This window comes from Leptosomus discolor, chromosome 6 (assembly GCF_034619465.1).
Source record: "Leptosomus discolor isolate bLepDis1 chromosome 6, bLepDis1.hap2, whole genome shotgun sequence".
NCBI classification, from domain to species: Eukaryota; Metazoa; Chordata; class Aves; order Leptosomiformes; family Leptosomidae; genus Leptosomus; species Leptosomus discolor.
Genome location: NC_141396.1, coordinates 42,550,745 through 42,573,426, shown reverse-complemented (window position 1 = coordinate 42,573,426; position 22,682 = coordinate 42,550,745). Strand labels below are relative to the sequence as shown.

Sequence of the window (22,682 nt, the reverse complement as noted above, 5' to 3'; positions counted from 1 at the left end):
TTCACACTGCTCATAGTTAAACTGACCCAAAGTGGCAATTTCAAAAGCTTGATCAAATTTAGAGGATTTTCATAGAGATGGCAAAATGTGTATTTCTGTTTTAAAGGCCTCTGTATTTTCAGAATTTGAGTCTCTACTCCAAAACATGGGGTTTAGAGGTTGTGTTTTTTCAAGGGCAAAGTTACTCAGTGGGTTACAGAAGCTGTTACTAAAGCCTGTTTCTTGGGAGGTGGCAGGAGCCGTTTAGACTGAAAACTTCCAAAGAAGTCATCATCCTAAGGTAGATAGATATTTGTATGAAAACTGTGAAATTCAGCACGATAACAAGGCTAATAACAACCAGTGACAGTTTTATTAGTAAATGCTGCTACTAGTCCGAGTCATGCCTTGCATGCATAAAAAAGGAATAGGAAGACAGTGAAGGTAAGATATAACTGGCTGCTACAAGGTAGGAGTAGCATATTACAGTCTTTTTCCATGAGAGTCTGGCTTTGATAGGATGATGTCTCATTATTTTTAACCTCCATCTGTACTTGCGTCTGAAGAGCATTGGGAACAATATGCAATGCATAAATTTCTACCTGGAACATAATGAAAGAGACATTCATTTCACACGGCAGCAATCTTCTGCGTATCTGTTAGGATAATATATTGTAGTGCTTTTTGGAGCTTTTTTGATGAGTCCTTCCAAGGCTTTGTTCCAGTTCAATAGGCAGAAAGGTTTCAGCAGGTTTGTGACTTGCCTTTTGTGTATGAGACTACAGCCATAGTGAGAACTTCTGAAGGTGTCGATGTGTTGTTACACACACTCTTTTTCTGTGTTTTTTCTTTAATAACCCACTACACGTTCGAATAGGAGCAGCAAGTAGAAATGTCACCAATAATAAAAAGAACTCGGTTAAATGTTCAGCCCACTCATGTCAGCCTGGATTTCAGCCTAAGGAGGTAGATGCAGCTAATGTGATCCATGTAGTCCCTCCAGCAAAGCAGCCTACAGTGGAAGGGCTAGCAAACCCTTTCTTGCAAGCGTGTTGAGGCACTGTGCGCTTTCTTAATGGAGGCTGTCATGAGGTTGGAATTGGCTGTAAAGGCGGCGATTCACCTAAGCCTATGTAATAGCACGTTGGAACCATTTGATGCTTTTTCTGTTCTTCCTGTAGCTCATGGATTCTTTTGAAATTTGTTAAGAAAGTTCCTCCTAGAAATTTTTCAAAGCCGAACAGTGACCTATATATCTTTATTGCATGTGTCCACTAAGATCAGAGTGGAAGCTGGCTGATTCTGGGCATTTGTAGGTGTGCAGCTCTAAAATAAATTACTTGGGATTACAAATAATGATCACTCTGAAGAATATATCCTGTGGTGAGAAGATGGGAAATCTGTGGTTGGTGTGGTCTTACCTAGAATGTATAGTTTTCAGTGAATTGAATTTTGTTGTATTAGGGTTGTAGGAAAGCAAAGCTATTTGCTCGCAGTAAATTCTTTCAGATGGGTGAACTGGAAAATAGCAAAGTGTAGACTTGGAGACTGCATTTCTGAGGATGATATTTCTGCACATATGTTACTGCAAAACCAACAGAAGAGCTGAATTCTTGTCTCTGTGCTAGAATTGTAAGTAACGTTTTGCGCACAGAAAGTCCTGCTGTGTGGGAAGCGGATGAGAAGCATAAAGGACATTGTGCTCTGAGGCCAAATTTTAAAAATTGCTATAAAAGATGTGTAGATGGAAACATAAGTTGCTGGGAAGGGGAACAAAACTTATGTGGTTTGTGCAGCAGTGAGACACATTTGAGTCTGTTCAGGAGACATGATGAGGGGAAAAAACTTGTGAATGTTTTCTCACTAAAGATGCCTTTCCAGGAGAGCTCAGAGACAGAACCCAACTGTTTATGTGAGGAAGTTGGCACTCTGTCAGAGAGCACCGTTGTGTCTGCAGAGTGTGAGAAGCCACAGAATTTTACAGATACATTGTTTGACTCTGAAGCACAATAAATTACTTGCTTTCACAAATTTATGTTACTGACTAGAACGTGCAGCTATGGTGTCTCAGAAGTTAAACAGGGCAGGAAAGCTGCACAGTTGTGTTAACATTATTAGATAGGTACAAACTGCCATGATGTGCTGTCTTCAAGAGTAAAACTCTCCCAATGAGGTATGTCCTCCTAGAGTGACAGTGAGAAGGAATGAACACTGTATGTGAGGAGTAACGTGAGAAATGGTGAGCACAGGCGCATGGTAGCCCTAGAGGACACCTCAACTACTATATGCTGAGCAAAGCAGGCATTTTCATAGCTATACCTTTTAGAAAAATGATGGGAAAATCACAGCCTTTGCATATAGTAGGAAATCCGAGAGAGTATCAGCAGTGGTTGTACTTTACGGTGAATATGAGCAGTGTGAGGTTGAGTTCTGCTGCTGAGAGAAGTTTCCAGGTCACTGAGATATCAGACAATTTGGAAGTCATGGGTGGGGTGATTCTTCTATCTAGGGCCACAGTGGAGATTTGTGATTTTTCACAAAGTGAGAACAAGATGATAGTCAGGAATTGCAAGACTGAATTAATTGTGGTAGGATGATCTGAGGACCGTAATTAATGTTCAAGCTTAATGTGCTTGCCATGTCTGAAAGTACCATCTTTGCTAGTGCTGCTAGTGGAAAGTTCTTCCTGCATGTGGCCTGGGAGTCGACAGCAATAGCTACTTTTGTTGATTTTTGACATACAGCTGTGAAATGTTACTTCATGGGCATGCCGGAACAGCCTTTTTCAAAACACTCCAAGTCTTCTAAAGGTAAGTCAAGGCTGATCTAAAAGTCACAAGGCTTTGTTAATGGAGTGTCAGGCTTGAGCTGATGCTGTAAAACCTGCAGGGAGCAAAGCACTGATTTACTAATGCTGCTCAGGTTTTGGGTAAGAGTTGGCTGCAGTCCATCTGGCTTGGTTTGCTTGTGGAGTGAGTGTGCTTTAGAACCCAGCTCATCTGGGAACAGCAACAAGCTCTTTGACCAACACAAGCAATAAGGCAGCTTGCCAGGAGCTCATAATAGATGAGAGCATCCCCTTGTTGGAGGAGAAGTCTGTGCTTGTTATTCAAGCAAATACAATGTGTTTCCTTTAGGTATGCAAATATGGTTATTAGCCCTTGATGGAGAAGTGCTGTTAGTAGTTTTAGTGGCTCAGGTCATGAACTTATGTACAAGTCACAGAAATTATCGTCTTGGATGTTGTTAATTATTGAAGTATGTCACCAATTCCTCTGCCCTGTTTTTTACTGCTAGAATTTGCTGTAAAAGAGTGTGCAAACATGCCTATTCAGATACATTTAAGATTTTGTCCAAAGTGTTTCAAAAAAGCATTTTAGCATTATTTGCTGCTGTGCCTCCTCAGAACTCTTTGGGGAAATGTATTAAAAGTGCTGCCATCTGTTTATCTTACATTTAATACTGAGGGTACAGAAAGTGCCAGCAGTTTTGTATCAGCATTATATAATTTTGTTATTAAAAATACATGCGAAGGATACAGTGAGTACTGGTATAGTGGTCCCACTTCTGTGAGTTGTTGCAGTGTTTTTTCAGCAATATTTCAGTCTTTTTATCTTGAAAGAAAACAACTCTGTGTGAAACCTGTGGGTGATAATCACTGCATGGAGCTGGCATTCTCTGGGAGAATTATTTTGTTCTAGAAGTAACACCAGGTGCAGCAGCACCTGACTTCTCATGGAGCTCCGGTGCTGCTGTGTTGGTGGCCTCATAGGTGAAGCCAGGCTTGTCTCAGGCTGATGCTGACAGATTCCCTGGACTCTTTTTTCATTCTCTTGGATGTGACTTTCTGGGGTTTGTCTTTGAATTAGTAGAGTTCATCCAAAGTTCTATCCCCTTTGAGCAAAAAGTTGCCCAAAAGAGGAGCTGTATTGGTCATTTGATCTGAAAGGGGATGTTTCTGGGGAAAAAACCACACCAGGCACCATTAGTTCATATTTCATTTTGTTTTCAAAGTACTCTGTGAAGGAAGAAACAGCTTTCCTATTTCAGACAACTTTTTGTCTTTTTTTCTTTTTCTTCTATTTCCTTTTTTCCTCTTTTTTTAAGCAAAAAGCAGTGTTTTCACAAAGACAGGCAATCTTACCGGTAAGAGACCTGATGATAGAACAGCACATGGGGTAATTCTCTTACTTTCACCAGTTATCCTTGGTTTTTCACAGTATAAATTGACAGAGGAATTGTTTCTTATTTCCGCAGTGTAAAATTAGTGCAATTAAGATGATTTTGCTCTCTGTACTATATTATTTACTGTATTTCACTTGGACTAATGGAGAAGACAGAAATCTCACCCATCAAGTGATGTTTTGTAGTTCTCGTAATACATGGCAGATGTTGAATATTGAGGCTGTAAAAGGGGAGAATTGGATACTAGAGAAGATAAGAGTTGGGGAGGGGACTGAAGAGGAAAGACAGTATTTGCAAAGACCTCAGGATAAGCTGCTTTCAATGTGCTGTTTAAGCTTTAATGACCCATATAAAGACTTTAGCAACAAAGCAATGGCCAACTAGAGGAATTACAGGCTTCAGGTGATGATCTGAACAGCAAAAGCTGACAGAGGTCGTAAATACTATTACAGTTCGATGCAGGCTCTGCTAGAAGGCGGTTTTTATGTTCCCAGTCTCTCTGCATATATGGTCATTTGACAAGGTTTGAGGGAAGAGCTGGTAAAAGCTCAGTTACTGCAGGTGAACTCTTCTCGGGGTTCCCCCAGGTTAAAAGTTCTTATTTCTAGTAGAATGTAACTTTCAGAACAGTTGTTCTGATTATCTGTTGTTTGTATCCGTACCTTTTCCAGTAGCATTTTTTCATTGTTGTCGTTTAAAAAACCCCCAACGTGTCCAAATCTCTCTGAGCTTTTACTCCCAGAAGTTCTCCAAATTCTAAGATGAGGATCCTATAAAAATCGTGCATGGCTCTTCCGTTGAGAAAAAAATTTCTGCTTAATGTGTGGAATATTAAAAGTTACTAAGGATGCACTGATGAAATGTTTAAGAAGAATAATTGTCATTGCAATAGTTGATTTACAGGTTAGTGGCAACACACTCAGAACGCTCTGACTCTGAGTAGCCTGGGTTGTGGAGTGCAGGCCAAAGTAAGCTCTTTTGAAACATTTCTTCTCTCCTCTTCAGACAGGTTGAAGGGTTGCCTCTTTCCTCGTCATGGAGCTTGCTGGCAGGTTTGCAATCCTGTCGACAGGATATTTGTGATATACTTGCTTTGAAGCTGCTGTGTGGTATTTTCCCCTTTGCTATCTACCTTGTGCCTAGCAAGAACTCCAGAGTTTTGCTGCTGAGCATGCTTATAGAGGAGCACTGATTCAGCCAGATGCCATGTTGCTGTTGTGTTGCTTCCTAGAGTCATCAGCTTGTCAGATAGATCCCTTGAAGACTGATGTGAGAGATAATATGTAATTACCCTAGTTCAAAGCCAGATGACCCCTGGAGTTACCTCAGCCTGGTGGAGCACCCTTGATAGCACAGCAAGCTCCCTAGCTTCCGTTTTGCACAGTAGCGGAGTGAGACATATGTTCCATTATTTTCTTTGACAAAAGAAAAAGGGTGACAGAAGAAAGTTCCACGTTTTTCAGTACAGAAATACGCCACTCATTTGCATGCCTTTGTATCTATTATTTACTTTGCTATGGTGACTGATAGTCCTGCTCAGATGTATGCATGAGATGACAAGGCAGCAACGACAGAATGACATTGGTAACAACACATGGCTTGTCAGCGTATATTGCTAAAATATGCCAAGTCTTCTGGAACATTAAATATGTAATACGGTATGGACATTAAATATGTATTATGGTGTAAAAGAAATTTAGTGAAGGAGATCACCAGGAAGTTCACTAGGTAAGTCTTTATTTGTCAGTACTCTGAAAACATGAGTTAGTGCCATTAAAACAAAAAAAAATTAGAAAATACCATGTATTTATTCTCATTAGCTAATACAGATGATTCTGTCAAACCTGCCTTAGGTTTGAAAGAAAGGAGAATTATTGCTTAAAACACTATTCTTAGGACAGATTTTGCACTTTGTTTAGAAAGCTCTGTTGTGTTGGATAGGAAAGATGATGTTTTGAAAAGATGTGCTTGACTTTTGCCTGAGACAAAAAAATTTGATCATAGAAGCTAACTTGATGTCTGGTTGATCAGATGTGATTGACTCATTTAGAGGAGGCTGCGTAAGAAAAGCATCTTTAGCTGCAGCTCATTCTTGCCTCAAAGTAAGGTTGAATTTGACCAACGAAGTAGAGAAAATAGCAGTGAATGGGAAGGCATGATCTTCTAACACACTGAATGTCTGGAACTCATAGACATGGAAGATACTAAGTACAACTATTGGTTGTCAGGTTATGAAACTCAGATGTCCAAAAAATCATCCAAGTCACTAAAAAATAAAGCAAATCAATGTAAAATATTTGGATCCTTTTTTAAGATAATCTGTATGTTTTGCTTTTCAGCTTCTCTTTTGAAAGGATTGAAACATGCTAACATTGTGCTGCTTCATGACATCATTCACACCAAGGAGACCTTGACACTTGTGTTTGAATATGTGGTGAGTAAAGTAACTAATGTTCTGGATATGGTCCAGAGTGTATTGAATTTGATGGAAAAGCTCCCTTTACCATTGGTGGTCTAGGAATCAGACGAAAATAATCTTTTACTTTCTTCAGGAGAGTGGAGGCTATTAGAGGTGGTACTTTGTCATGGAGGGGGCTAGAAGTGGAAGGCTGGGCTAAACCAGGTTCAGAGGTGGAGAAGGGGCTACTAGGTCTCTTGAAGGACCTTGTACTGTGCAGTTGAGTTTTCAAACTGGTTCCTTACTCTGCTTCCTGGTTATAGGTGGTTTATTAGAGCTGTTTCTTTACTGATGTGATCGGATAACTTTAAAATAGGTGAGGATAGTGTAGGTAAGAAGAACAGGACCGAAATGCCTAACAGATAGTTCCTTCATCAAAAGTTTTCTTGTGACTGGCTTGTGGATAGTGTCTTTTTATAAGCAGTGTCAGTAAAAAAGAAGTCTTGTACGTGCAATGTAGAATTTTTGATTATTATTTTTTTGCCATGACTAGTGTTTTACCTACTAATTAAAACTTCAATTTACATAGTGCACAGTGCAATGATGTAATTGTGCTCAGAGTATTACTTTCCAAAGTCTTGGGCTTGGCCACCTAATTAATCTTCTTAGTTTTTCTAAGACAAACATACAGCATTTATGTAGAACTACTTCAGTGTTCAGCTGTGGAATTATGTAATGTACTGTCATAATTAACCTCCCAGTTTTCACAGATGGGTTCAAGAACATGTAATTTAAAAGAAGCAAATGAGTTTAGAGAAGGTTAGATTTTCAGTGTAATATCTGTTATTGTGTTGTAGTCAGTAAGACATGGCGTTTATAAAGTACAGTGATTACTAGTTTTACTCTTAGTACGTTCCTGTTTAAGACAGATGGAATTGTTTTGTGTGTTTCTTGGGAGCATGCCTGAATTTTTACATGATAGTGCACATAGCATCTTGTCTGGAGAAGCCGTTCACCTTGTCTGTGTACATCGAAATGCTACAGTACAATAACGTGGGTGTTCAGATTCAGGAGCCTGCAGAGCGGTTGCAAGCAGTATGTATTTTTTTTACCTCAGGTATAGGAACATTGATAAAAATTTAATTCCTTTTCTTAAATTTGGTGATTCTTCTGCTCCTGACCTATACGCTGAATTAGCATAGGAAAAGACTTGATATTTAATTTTCTGTAATGGTCAGTGTAGACTTATTTGCGTAACTTTACGTGAATACACTTTGCAGTCCCTTTTATCACCAGCTGTGTTTAGCTGTGTTCAGCAGAACTGGTTGAGAAATGAGATATATACAATGTTTTTCTCTAAAATAGATGGGTTTGCCTATTATACTAACGTCCAATTTCTGGATTTTACATCCCGTAGTAGTGTTTTACAGACTCTGGCTCCCAGCCATGTGGTACATCATGTTGCTGTCCATGATAAGCACAGACACAGACTAAGCTTCGTGCAATGGCTGGTTCTTCTGGATTCACTTACCTGTTTTTCAACAGGGTGCTGTTTGGATCAGCCCTGTTGCTGGTTGCACCTTCTTGTTCCCATGCTGTTTGGTAGCTACTGAAACTGTTTCAGGATCGTATTTAGTAATGTTTTCTAGCAACTGATCCAAGTAGTAATTTAATATTTTGTTTTTTCAGTATTTTTAGTATTTTGGCTATATGGCAGAGCCTCTCAAGGTGGTGCTTGGGAAGAAGGGGAAAGATGCTTTGTTCTCTCCAACCAGCCTAAGGACTTACTGTAATGATGTAACTTGCCCCTGTGCCTTGAGGTGACAGAACTGCTTAACAAAAGTCTGTTTTCGTTGGTAGGTAATGTAAAGTTAGTTACAGGCTGATCAAATAGCTAATGCTATCTGATAGTGCTCACTGCTTGAGAATGCCCACATAACCTGAATTCAATTCTTGTGGATGTGCATGATACAGGTTTTAATTGCGTGATCCAAATGACCTTTTTTGTTCCTTTTGTCAAAGAGCTCTCAGTGCATAATATGAATGTGCAGAGGCAAAAATTACAGTTGCTCATTTAAATACACAAATTTTGGCTGACTATGCAATCTAGCTGCACAATTGGTGTTACTGAGCTCTATATCTGTAATGTCTGGTTTGGGTTTGTCTTTTTTTAACACCTGGACATGGTTTAGCTTAATAATATGAGTGATTTGTACTGAAATATTCATGTGATTAAAATGACATGGTGGCATACATTTTTGAATGGCTGAGGCCTAACAAACCTAAAAGGGGTTGAATTTGATTTACTTCATAAAGTGTCATCATGGGACTGATACACCATTGCCATTAATCACTATTGACCGTTTCAAACATAGTAAAAACCATTTGAGTAAGATGTCATGATTAAATTAGGGATGAACAGTTAGTGATCCAGGAGTTCTCAGAAAATGAGAACTTTGGATCGCTAGGTCGGTGACAACTCCATTGGGAAATTAATACCGATGAAACATCTGAGGTTTTCAGAGGTCTTCGGTTTCAGCATTGACCTTGAAAGGGTAGAATGAAATTTAATTTCATGTAGAACCTTTCATTGCAAAATGCATTGTAGTAATAAGTTAAAAGCTGAAAACAGAATAGCCTCTGGAAGGAAACATGGCAATAATTAAATTATCTGAATACCTCAAATTAGAAATTTTTTTTGCATGGAGGTCTGTCAGATGAAAACATGACAGAGCTTTTTAACTTTAACCTTGGTGGTCCCTAGAAGCAAGAAAAGTCAATCTTTAGAAATTCTGTCTGACAGTTGAAGATCAGGAGACGTTCATTCTGTGTATAAATGTTTTGGTGGTGAATGTGAAGCTGTATGTTTCTGTGGAATCAAAGAACTTAATTGAAAATGGTTTAGTATATACATTACCTTGTTAATAGGGCGTAATTTCTTTGTGTGCTTTGGTAACTCTTACCTCAGCTGTGATTATCGTTGGTCATTCAAGCGTGCTGAAAAGGGAGCAGAGAGCTCCATTTTGTCACTGGATGACTGAGAGCTGTTGCTCATTACCTGAGGAGTTTTGAGGATGAGCTGCTTGGAATTGCCTCTACAAAACCTGAAGGGCTGATAGTCTTTCATGTATGAATGGTAGAGCAGCTGGTTTCCATATAGTTAACTGGGATGTGCTAAGTGAGACCTGAAAACAAAATGCGAAATTTTGACTCATTTTGCATATGATATCTGAGACTGCAATGACTTCTGAAAGAAAAATGTCAGTTCAGCTTTACAGCTAAGTGGAGGACTATGGCTGTTCACCCAAGATTTGTTCCCCTCCTCTCCAGGCTCTGTTTAGGTGTTTATGTGACCTTGTGGGTATGCCAGCTGTAGTGGAAGTGTCACTGATCTAGCCAGCTTTGCCCAAGGAAATGATGAATTTTACAGGTGAGATCTCAGACATATCGAAAGATCTTTCAAGATGGGTTGACATCTGTTCGTTCTAAAATTATCATTAGCTGCTACCATTTGCTTCTTCACTTGGTTATTTAAAAGGAAGATGACTGTATTTAGAAACACTCACTTGCTGAAAGGCAATCCTAACCAATACATATTGCTACAGGCTTGGTGGCATGATAATGGGGTTTTAGTATTATGCATAATTATGTAAGTATATTATTATCATCAATAAATGAACCAGCAACATGTCCTATTCCTGGCATATAAAAGTGAGCTTGTATAGCAATACTTTACATTACACTTTCAATATTTATGAACTAGATGTGAGAAAGGAACAGATACATTTATAATTGGAAGTATGAGTAATATTATTTCTGCCTCAACAGTGAAAAAGCTCTAGACTAATCTAATAGTGTAATTTAAACCCAAGCATTTTCAAATACGTTGCCTATTTTAATCTTTGTGTATGTTTCTCCTTCTTAAAAATTACTTTCCATTAAAGAACAAAGTTTAATTCTCATTGCTTCATTACAGCAGCTGAAATAGGTTGTTATACAGTGAGTTGGCTTAATAAAGTTCATTAGTTACATTTTCCTCCCATTTCCTATAAGAAAAAAATTTGTGTGAGCTTCTTTTTTTAATGTTGATTGGAAATTGAGATATATACTGTTTATCGGAATGAAGAGTTACAGAGCTGAAGTTTCAAAACCTGAGACTTTGAGTTTGTCATGGGACATCTTAGAGAAGTATTATGGAAGGAATTGATCAGCACTCAAAAGGATCAAAAAATTTTGTACTGAAATTTTTTTTTCTTACAAATTTTGATAATTTGTATTGAACAAATGTTGATAATTTGTATTGAACAAATTTACTGGTTTTCTGGTTTTATTTCTTTTATTAGGGAACGTGTTGAAACTAAAGGTAGGATGCCATTGTCTGTTTGTGAAAACAAACAAAAAAAGCCATATTATTTTAGTGGATGAGAGAGCAGGGAAAATCAGTAGAGTCCCAGAGCTGCTTTTGAGCTCTGATCACTAGGGTCGTTCAGTGGTGCTTAATACCTAGAGGAAATTAGGGAAACTGGGCACAAGAAGGAGGGAGAGGTCTTCTAATCCTTGATTGAGAGTGAAACTTATTTGGGGGCTGCATTACCTTATTCTTATGTGAAACAATGAACAATTTTCTTCCTGTTGGAGGTCAAGGTGCTTGTCCAGCCATGGTAAAGCAAGGACCAAAAGCTCGTGGAGCTCTGCAACAAGCCAGATGCCTCCTGCCACCCTCTTGGCAGACACCCCTGCTTGCTGTGAACGTGTTTCAACCGCCTCAGGAAGGAGCAGAGCCGTGGAGGGCTCCCAGCATGGGAGCAGTTGAATTTAGTAGATTCCATTTGCCTTGACTGAGGAGGAGCTGTTCCCCTGTTGGTGTAATACCTGCCTTGTGCCCCAGGCTTAGCCTGAGTCGCACTACTTAAATTGCAGTCAAAAAGATGACAGAACAAGGCTGAAAGGAAGCAGAGAGAAAGGAAATCAACTACTATTGAGAAGAGGCAGTAAGGGAATACTGCTCTTGGGAAAGCCGTGTTTTTCACGTTTTAATGAGCAGATCAGGGACAGGAGGTGCTGATGTCCAAGTATAGGTTGGAAATGCAAACAAAGTCAGCTTCGGGAGGTAGAGATTCAGAAGGGATTTCAGAAGGAAATTGCTTGGTGCTTTGCCAAGAGGTAAACTGTGCCAGACATGGGAATCAGCAGGAAGGAAGGAATGAAAAATTGTATTTAAATTTAAATAAAAATATTCCTACTAGGCTAAGAAGTTTACTCAGGTCTAGTGGGAGGAGGAAAGACATTACTCAGTTTGTTTCATCATCCTGACTTTGCAGGATCTCACAAAGATTGCGTAGACTTCATGTGGAGGGTGCCTGCTGATGAATAGATGAGTTAACAACATTAATCAAGCTTTGCAGTCGAACGGATTGGGAGGCTGTGTGTCTCTGAGTGACTATTCTTTGTACAATTTACTAATGTTTTTTATAACCTTACCAGATACTGGTTAGATTTTGCAGTGTACTTTGCACTATTTAATAATTAGCATCTATTACTTGTATTTCCTTTTATTAAGTATTAGTAAGTGCATTCAATGTATTTGAAAAAAAAAAACCCACAACAAAATCAAAGCATAAAAAAAATCCAGAGTTGAACTGACAGATGGAACACTGGAAATCACGTGAGAACTGACAGATGTCAATTATTTTTTTCCTAAATTACAGATAAAAATTTCAAATGTCATTGTAGTCCATCAAAATCAGATACATGTAGTAAGATGCATATGCCAGTGATAACACTCTGCTTAATACAGGTAAGGCCACCACCTGAAATGGTAAATTTGTACACACAAGGAAACATGAATCAACCAGAGACCTGAAGGGGGGAAAAAACCAAGAATGAGCAAACATCTAGAATAAAGGCTTCTGAGGAAAAGTCAAAGTAGGGCTGTTTATTTAGAGTTGGGGAAGAAAAGGATGAGATGGTCACAAACCTTTAAATATGTCGTAGAGAAAACCAGTGACCTATTTGCATGTGAATGGTAAAGAGAATAAAAAAGAAAATCTGAAACTACAGTAAGGAAGAGCAAGATTGAACGATGGGAATGCTTTGTTAATGGTAATGATAGTAAAGTGCCAAAGAAGCTACTGTGGGGTGATGGTTTCTCTCATATTGGCAGTCTTCAAGAACAGTTTAGACAAATAATCAGCAGAATGACGTGTCATTGATAGTAGATATAGGTAGGTTGATTATTTTTGCTTTTTGAGATCCTTTCTGTGTGTATCTTTCTGCATCTTATTTTTTATCAGTTAAATATGAATACTTGTAGTCTTCCAGTGAAATTAATACACTGTTACTTTCCTGTATCCGGAATTGAAGAAAAAATGTCAGTCTATTTTACTACTTTAAGGAAAGAAAAAATTCCTTCTAGTTTTAGTATTTTTTAATTGTTTTTTAAGTAATTGATTATTTCTATGTTACAGATTTCTGGACAGCTCTACCATCAGTAGCACAGATTTTGGTCATAAACTGGCATTGTCCAAGTCCCTCTGAGGTGAAACCTGATGGTATCTCAGCTTGTGCTAGAGACTGTCCAGTCTAAGTAAACTTTTTTCTCAGGCTTTTTAGTAATGTAGGTTATAACTGCTGTTTAATTCCTCTTAAAATGAGGAGCTCTGATTTATTCAGTGCAGACTGAAACCAAACAAACAGACAAACAAAACACCAACCCAAAAACTTGCTGTTTGGCGAGTGATGATTGCCGTAATTCTAAACCTCAAAAATAGATTTTCCCTTCCTCAACTAGCAATATGCAGCTTTGTACTAATTTAATCATATTGATAAAAAGTTACGTCTATCAAATCTTTAAAAACAGAAACTTGGGGTGAGCAATTCTGGCAAAATAATAATAATAAAAATCCTGGGGTCAGAACGAAGAGATCAAGAATTGCGGATACCTTTTCTAATACGATTATAGTTTTATAATATAAAAAATAATTAAGGAATGGTGAATAAGATGAATCAAGAATCAAGCTTGAGTAATAAACAGAGCCAGCACTTGAAAGTTAAAAAGGCCTATTCATTTGTTCTTTTTTTACTGCTTTGAGTAAAGAGGATATAATCCATGAAAGCATCATTTCTCTTTTGTGTGCCTTGCAGTCTGCACTGCAATTTTCCCTATAAAATTTTTATTAATCTTATGATCATGCATGGACAGTTAGGATTAGGAGGCATGGCAGAAAACAGTCGCTCAACCAGTGTGAAGAGAGGTCTGCCATAAGATGCTGAAGCTTTTCGAGAAAGTGTTTGCACTGCTTTTTTCCTGCCCTGAAGATTGTAGCAAAGGCTCTTGAGCCAGCTCAGCTTGGGTAGATATGGCTACACCATCCATGGCCAGTACCGTGCCAGTATGAGTGTGGCCGCTGGATGTAGTGTGGCTGTATGTGGGTTGCCAGCCTCCCTGCTGTGTGTGTTCGGCTGATGTGGTCCTGGAGTGAGCGCTCTCACTGTGAGCTTAGGGGTATCAGCCATGCTGTGGTGAGAAAGTTTCTGTATCTTCATATTTTTATTTTTTTATTTGTATACCTGGATATAACAGTCAGTGCTGTGGAAACCTAGTGACTTGGCAAATTAAAGAAAAAGTGCACATGCACATCTGTGTGGGCACATGGATTAAAACTGGCTCAGCTTGTAAAAATTGTCCTAGCCCTGTTGACTTTGGGGACTGTATGTCCATCGCAGTTTACACAAGCTGATGATCTGCTGCTGGGTTTTGATCGTACTAAACAGGAATTCCTACTGATTTTTGAGATGTCATTCTTCTATGTTAAAATTATGTTAAAATAATCTTACTAAATTAAGTGTTTATTGTCTCTTTAAGCTGATTTACTAAGAAAACCAGGCTAATGATAGAATTATTAAGGTGGCCAGAAAATAAGGAAGAAGATAAACTGGCATCTTTAGAAAACTGGATTTTGTTGAAGATCTCTTAGCTCATTCAGCAATTCTTTCCACAGCAGGGTGTATCTCACTCATCAGTCACAGACCAGACTGTGCAACGAACAGACTTTGTATCAATAAATAAATATATATTTTCTAATAGCAACCAAAAATCAGACAACTGTGCTTTCCCTTTTCTCTCTGGGCTTTTTGGGTAGGTCTGTATGGGTATTATGTATTTCCCCACTGCTCAACCTCCTTTTCTATATAGTGTTGTTCATGTGTTTTGAAGTATATTTATCTTTGTTGACAGTGTGAGAGAAATCCAAGGCACTAGAAACATCTGTTAGCAAAATTGTTTTCATTAGAGGTGTCTTGTGGGGTGTTTCTTTTCTTTCTGGAATCCCTAATATGTATCTTTCCCCTGCTGCTCAGCCCAGCTGGTGCTGTTGCCTTCTGCTGTTTTTCTGGAAGTTGCTTAGATATCACCCAGAGATCCTTTGTAGGGTATTTTTTATTAGCATGGCTAACACCACATCATCTCTTTGGGGGAAGAGATTAAATTATAGAAAGCCATAGAAATACTTAAAAGTGAGAGTCTGTGCCACTTTTGAAAATACCAACATGAAATTAGTTTAAACCACGGTGCAGTAATCTGCAGAGCGCTTAGGTTGGAGGATACATGCCATTTAAATAGAATTAACTTTTCTTTGTTCTCCTGTCACTTCAAATATTCCTAATGCCTGTGCTTTTATTGGTAAATTATATTATCAGTTTAAGAATTTGTTTGTGACAAAAGGGAAAGTATTGTAGTCAGTAAAACTGCTAGGGCATAAATAATGTGTGCTCTCCTTTGAACAGAGAAGAATGGCTCGCAACAGCCTTGCTGCCTCAGTGGAGCAACACAATCTGTCTGCTGCGTGATGGCATCGCCGGCAGCCAAATACTCCAGTTTTTGTTTTAATGGAAGGGTTCTTTCACATTGCTGGTTTTACATGATGGGAATGCGTTTGGAAATGCTTCCTGTTCCATTCACAAGCCCCAGGCTCTCCGTGCATTTCAGCTTCAAAAATGACAGCTGAAACTAATTAGGCAGAATTATGGGACAGCTAAGTCACATGGAGATTTATCATGACTGAGGAAGAGGAGGGAAAGAGAATGTATTGCATGGGAAGTAGAAGTGACTAATTTAATTAGAAGAGAATGACAGTCACGTTATTATTATGGAAAAGGGCTGGCAAAGTAGAGCTCGTTTCATGTTGCTGGCTGTGCCTTTGAAAGGAGACGTCTTGCCTTTTGTCTGAACACGTTTGTGTTTGGTAGCAGAGTCTCTGATTTCTGAGCAAGATAGTTGAGCAAAATAGCGGCTGTTAAAGTGAAGCACTGAGCATATCTGAGGACATTCATAGCTTGTGGTTTACTCATCTATTCATAATTAGAATTCCTTCTTCAAGGGGAGAAGGGAGGAGTCCGAACCATCCGCATTTGTCTCATTTTCTTGCTGTTTGCATACTTTCTGTCTTCCAGAAGTAGGATGCAATGTATATAAACTCTGCTTCAGCTGTATAAATATCAGCCTGGATTCTTTTCCCTTCAGCAGATGCTTATACACAGTGTACTCACAAACACACGTGTCTACTAACATAAGCCAGAGTCTTGCTGAATAGAAATGACCTTTATACACTTAGACGCTGCCACAAGTTTAAAGCAAAACCACAGTTCATTTCTTCATATGAGCCTGGAGACAGTATTTCATATGGTAAATGAAACTTTTTGGGGTTGTTGGTTTTTTTTTTGGTACTATGGCTTTTTTTTTTGTTCCTTGACCTGAGCTTGATTTTGTTTAATCCATGTACAACTTTGTTGATTTTTATATTTAGACTCTGAGCAGTTATTTTCGGTAAGTAACTTAATCTCATTTTCATGGACCTGTAGAAGGTGTGATACTTGTCTTCATCATAGCAAAGAGAAAATTTGAAATTCATTGCAATTTGGGTCAAAAATGCGTATTGGCTGATATGCATCCGTATCCAGTTTGGAAACAGGAGACTGGTTGAACTAGCATAGCTGAGCACAAGTCTGTTCTGTTCCCTATTCTAGGAGGCATTGTGTGGTCTCTGATCTAGCCAGAGCTTGTGCCATCTACTTTAGTGTCCTGGTTTGGGCTAAACCAGAACTAATTCTGTTTTAGTGCTTTAACTTTTCAGTTCTCTTCTAACTAACTGCACTTTCTGAAACAGCAGCATGTTTTTCCAGACAGTGACTGCTTCTAGCAGTGATAAGGCCTGATGTTATAGTTCGTATCAAGGAATGGGATGCAGAGAGGCCTTTGCTTATACTTGTTCTTATTAGTGACCAAGGTCACTGCTAAATCTTGTACTCCATGTTGGGGTGCTGGGTGTGAAAAGGGTCATTAGCATGTAAAAGGTCACACCTGCAGGGAGGAGCAAACCAGACAGATGACCCAAACCTGACCCACAGAGTATTCCATCCCATATACGTCAGATTCAGTATAAAGCTGAGAGATCACTAGGGTCTCTCTCTTCTTCGATGGCCGACATCTGAGGAGGACTCTGTCTGTTCTCCTGTCATCGATCTCAGTCCATGCATCCCTGAATCCAGTGCCTGAGTCCAGCTCCTGCATCCCATTCCCGTCTGCTTCTGAGTTCAGCCTGGGACTGCCCCAGTGCCAGCCCTGCGGTGTCGGTGGTGACGTATCGTCATCAGGGTGGGGGGAGTTGGGTTCAGTATTGGTTTTGTATTAATTTTGTATATATTTGTACATATTGTATGTATTTCATTATTTCCTCATTCTTATTATTATTTTTTCTTTTATTGTTATTGTTTCATTAAAGCTGTTTTAGTTTTCTTTTCCAAACTGTAAAGACTTTCTCCCTTGTTCTCTCTCCCTTTCCCTTTTGGGAGGGGAGAGGGGTTAATAGAGAGCGTCTGTCATTTATTAGTGGCCAGCCCAGCCTCAAGCCGTGACATCCAGGAAGGGTCAGGGGTTTCCTAGTGGAGGGAGGTTTAGTGACTTGAGATGCGCACTGAGGAAAGGATTTGTGCTTTGACTTGCTGAGAGAAGGTAGCACAAAGGCTTGACAGAGCCTTCTCAAGGACCTGTAGCTGTGTGTGCCAGAAACCTGAAATTAAGTCACAGCAGTGATCTGGCATAATTTAGTAAAATACAATTATTTGAAGAAGTAAGATGCCAAAGTCTGCCCCAGGTTGCCTATAGTTATTTTTAATTTCAGCCAAAATATCTTAGACCTGTAGCTGAGGGACCGTTATTGTAGATATTCAAGCCTTATAGCACCAGCTTGGAATTGGGAGAATGGGTAGCCTTTGTGCTACGGGTAGCATTGAGCTATTATTTTGAAAATTGCCTCAGATTTAATAAAGTGATAGGTTTCAGAAAAATTGTCATTTGTACTTAAGAACTATGTCTTTGAAGATTCTCCCTGTCCTCTCAAAGACTTGGCTTTAGTCTTTCCCTTCAAATATTGTAGACTGCATCCCTGGAGGAAGCAAAATTGTTCTGGGGGGAGGCAATAGTGGGAGGAGAGATCAAATTGTTCACTTAAAGCATAACAGGTTTTGCACAAAACATTGTTGTTTTAGCTAGCTGGCAAAGTGAAGCTCTTAAAATAAGAGGACACCAAGATGGCCTATACAGTCTCCTTTTGCAGTCCTTGTGGAAGAACCTGTTGTGCAGCTTTGCAGAGGACTGTGTTCACCTTTGCAGAGGTGAAGGCGTGTGGGGGTGGTTGAACTTTCTGGAATTTTTTTTGGATGTTGGAACTAGGGTGTCTTCTGGGGTTCCTGCCTCCTTCAAGGTATTGTTTCAAGATAAGAGAGGTAATATTGCTGTAGAGAATGGAATTCCATCCCTGCTATGTTGGGAATTGGCATCACCATCGCAAATTGCTATCACTGCAATTCAGATATGACCAACTTCTGCTATTTTGCATGAGATTCTCAGTCTCCCTTGCAAAAGCATTGTACACTCACAGCTGTAACTGAAGTCAGTCAAAACACAGGAGGTGAAATAGTGCCAAATACTCTTAAAAGTCAAAACCAAAGTGCTTTAAATGGAGTTGCCCAAATCAGTGATACTGAAGACTTTTTTCTCTTTGCTTCAATTCCCTACCTGATAAAAGGGAATAATGCCACATCTCCTCTGGATTGCTATGAAATTATTTTATGTTTGTGAAGCTTGCAAATAATGTAGCAATAAGCAGGGCAGGAAAACCTGTGAGATTAATATTTCTGCTTTCAAAGTGGTAAGTAAGCCAGAAACAGCAAGCTGCGTGAGAATAGAAAAAAACCGCAAAAACATAAAACCAGCACAGCTGTTCTGTAATCAAATACCTTCTATTCTGTTCAGGGAATTTTCTATTTTCTGAGGGGAAAAATGTATGGGATCACGTTACACATTTAAAAAGTTATCATAATGTACTTTTTTTTGGGCAAAAAATAAAAGATTGGATAAACCCTGTTAATTCTGGACTTTCCTAGCTTTTGAGTTCTTCACTATGAAAGCTTGATTTTTCTCTATTTATTGTTTTTGAATAGCTGTTATGAACAGATGAGTGCTAATAGATTATTTGTACGTATAGGTGTGGGTAAACTGGTGCAGTGTTAAGAGCAGGAATTAATGGGATTTTGAACTTAAGCTAAAATATCGTATGTTCTGTCAGCATGGGATTACTTATGGTGATTGATGTGGGTTGGGGAATAACAGCATGGCTGATAGAGCTGTTAAAAGCTAGCTTGAAGCAGAATTGGTCTGGCCAGGTCCACCTGGGATCAGGATATGTGTGACAGATATTTGCAATTACTTTGAAGTCTCTGTACTGCATTCCTGGTGTATCCTGCTTCTCTGTAAGGTGTCCTCACCCTCCGAGACTGGTGAAAGGACAATAAACAGTGTGTTGGTTGCTTTCTTGTCTTCCTGCTTTGTTTCAGCATAGTTTTGTGTTATTGCCAATGTGTAATTGTATCTTGAATTTTCCTTTAGGGTATATATTTTATTAGATCAAGGTGATAACCACAGCAAAGACCCTAGTGTCAGAGTATGGCATGCTGCATCTGTAGCCAGTGTTCCACCTGGGAAAGCATGTTGCCTTCTACCTCGAAATACAATGTGAAGAAAAAGACTGTTCACCTATATGGTACTAATTTCATGGAATACTGTTAGAAAACTGCTTTCAACCAGTTTGCTCTCTGTTTTCATTTTTAATACTTTCCTGAAACTTGCATTCGCATTGTTGTCTTCAATGTCAGTTGAGCACACAAGCACTGGAGCAGACATTTGCCTGCCAAAAGGGAAAACAGGTTTAGAAATAGCTGTCCCTGCAGCACTGTCAGCTTTCCTGGCTGTGCTAATGTTTAATTCAATGTGCATTGAGTCCCTACCTTGGGAAAAGAAGAGCAGCTGATGCTGCCTTTGCTTTACTGCTACCACCTTCTTTTTTTTTTTTTTTTTTTATGTGAGGAACAATGTACTGTAACTTTATAAGTTGCTTTCCCAGTTGGTACCATGGTGTTTACTTGCTTTTATGAGAAGGACTCTAAATTAATTTTACGAGGGTAAATTCTTAAAAGATTTGAACAGAAAAACTTTTTGTTTACTGTCTGAATTAAGATTTGGTAGAGGTTTTTCTGTGTCTGTAGCATGTGTGTTGGGGAAAAAAAATGGATGTCAAAAGGCTGCTGCACAATTGACTCTGTAAGGTTTCCAGATTCTATAGAAATGGCTGCTTACATTGAATTTTAGGTAGATGTGAGCAATTGATTTTTGAAGGAGAGAGCATAAGGTCATACCAGGCTACCAGTTGTCCTTGTCCTTGGGGTAGGAAGTGGTGGTGAATGATGCAAAACACAAACAGGATCATCATTGATGTTCATGTATGGAGGAAATGCTTCCAAATAATAACTGAAATATAAGTGGAAGAAAATGGGGTTATCCTCACAATTCATTGTAGGTATAATGGAAATAGAAAGATGACTTATTGCTCTTCCTAGTGATCTGAGTGTGAAGAGGATGTTCTTAGAAAGGTTTTGGTACTCAAAAGGTGCAGCCAGTGGGCAGCTGGGGTGCTGGGGCTTCAGGGATGGAACCTTCCAAAGTACCATTGGGTTTGTCTTCCTCTGGTCTGGTTTCTGCTGTCTGACTGGTTGCAAATCATGGAAATCAGCAGAAGGTGAAGGAGACAGTGTTTCTCACTGACCAGTTTATTTGTCACCCACAAAGGCTGGAAGATTGAACTGTAGGGAAATACAATTCTTCTCCTTCAGCCAGCCGATGCGAGGGAGAGTGCCATGCTCGGGGGCCATGGCTGTGCGTCTGAGCGTGGGACACCACTGCCCTGTTCGCCCTGACGGGCTTTCTAAAGCAAAATTTCAGGCTTTTCTTTAAACTTCTCCCAGGCACTGCAGGTGCTATCACTATTCAAAGATTTGTATTTAAGTTCAAGAAGAAAACATGTTATTCCACCAGGCTGGTACTTCTCTTCAATAACAGCTAACCCATTAAAATGAGGGGAATCCCCCAAACTTTGTATTTGACACGAGCCATCACCTGTAGCAATGGTATTTCAGCTGATATTTTACCGGAGGCAGACTCTTGTGCTGGGGTTATTACTCAAAAACTGTTTTTCCAAACCAGTGGCAAGGTTAGCAGATGACTTTGTTCAAGTGTGTTTCCTTGGTGTTGATACAGTAGAACGAGACGGAACTGGGTAATGTGGTGCTGTGTACTGAAGGATGACCAGTCCATTTTTGGCATGGCTTGTTGATACAGTCCTAGAAAACTACCTGGGAGAATAGAAGAGGAATATGTACCTTAAGTGGCTAAAGATTTGACAGAAACTAGGAATAAGTCTTTAAACTACACATAGACTTTATGCAAAATTCACTTCACTGACAGTAACTATTCACTGTTAGAGGTGTATTTTTTAATTTTCTTCATAAATGCATGCACTAAAGTATTAACTATAAATGAAGTATTGCTTGCTGCAGCTTCTGTTTTGGAAGAAGCTCTGTTGTGTTGTGTTTAGTGTGGTTTCCCTGCTGAAGCGTGCCCTATGCCTTTGCGCTATGCACATTGTTCATTTTGGGACTGGAGCGATTTCTTGCAGTCAGGGCTCTCACTCTCTTGAAGCTGTGTAAGAATTCCTGAAAAAAGGTGTGCTAGTGCACAACCTAATCAACCAGTGCATCTTACATCATTACAATGTTAATTCTATGTGCGCAGTGTGTTTTCATAGTTTATGACTTGAGAAGAGAAGATTATAGAGAACAGTTGTGGCTAGCGTGAATTTTCTGTCTTAGAAGATGGAAACTTTCCTATGTATCCATATAACTCTGCAAAAGAGCACTGGAGAATGGCTCCTGGACGCAGAAATGCTGCACAGAGAAACCATTCTGCTGTATCGAAGGCAGCTCTTGTCCAAATCTCTCACCTTGAAAACTGCCTGGTATTGCCTAGTAGCTGTTCAAGGAATGCTGGATGATTTTTACCAGATGTTGTTCAGAAACCAGATGTGGGAGGCAGAGTCAGTCTCCAAGCTTTTGGCTGTTAATCTAGTGCATATTTTTGCTTTGTTTATTCGGAACATAATTCCAGAAGCTGAGTTGTGCAAGCAAATCAGAGGAGCAACGTGCAACTTCACTGCAAGTGTGCTGCTGACTGGTAGCAGAGTGAAGAAATGCAAGAGAAAAATTCAGAGAAAATAGTGTTTCCATAGTAAAAGCGATAAATGCTTATTAATGAAAAATAACATTAATCTGTACATCGCAAGCCTGCTTATTTTCTGAAGAGATTTTATGGTATATTTGCAGGGAATACACACAACTATGAAGTGAACACTTAAAAGTTTTGGGTCTTCAGTGAAGCTGTTTTCTAAAGTAGCTGTAATTAATAGCTGTACATGTGCATAATTATGTGCTTCTTATTGAGCTGGAAAGTATCATTCAGCACTCTGATATGTAATGCCTTTTGGATTTATTTCTGAAACCATTAAGCCATCTTAATCTGGAATCACCATAAAATTATATTGAAAACGCACTGTTTTAATGTGAATAATGAGAGTAGCATTTGAGGTTCTCCCTTTAGGTTCTTCCCCTTCCCTCCAGTTATTACCTTGATGGTGTTGATGGTGATAGTGTTTTACAAGGTGTAAAATGATACTAA

The 22,682-nt window shown here is 39.2% G+C and overlaps 1 protein-coding gene across 3 annotated transcripts in view; it reads left to right on the top strand.

Annotated features, from left to right (window-relative positions):
* Positions 1-22,682, top strand: part of CDK14 (cyclin dependent kinase 14) — a 269,013-nt gene that overhangs the window by 128,731 nt on the left and 117,600 nt on the right. For all 3 annotated transcript variants that reach the window (XM_086466597.1, XM_086466595.1, XM_086466596.1), the window contains one exon: positions 6,504-6,598. In XM_086466597.1, coding sequence (XP_086322723.1) covers positions 6,504-6,598 — 95 coding nt within the window. The remainder of the gene's footprint in view (positions 1-6,503; positions 6,599-22,682) is intronic.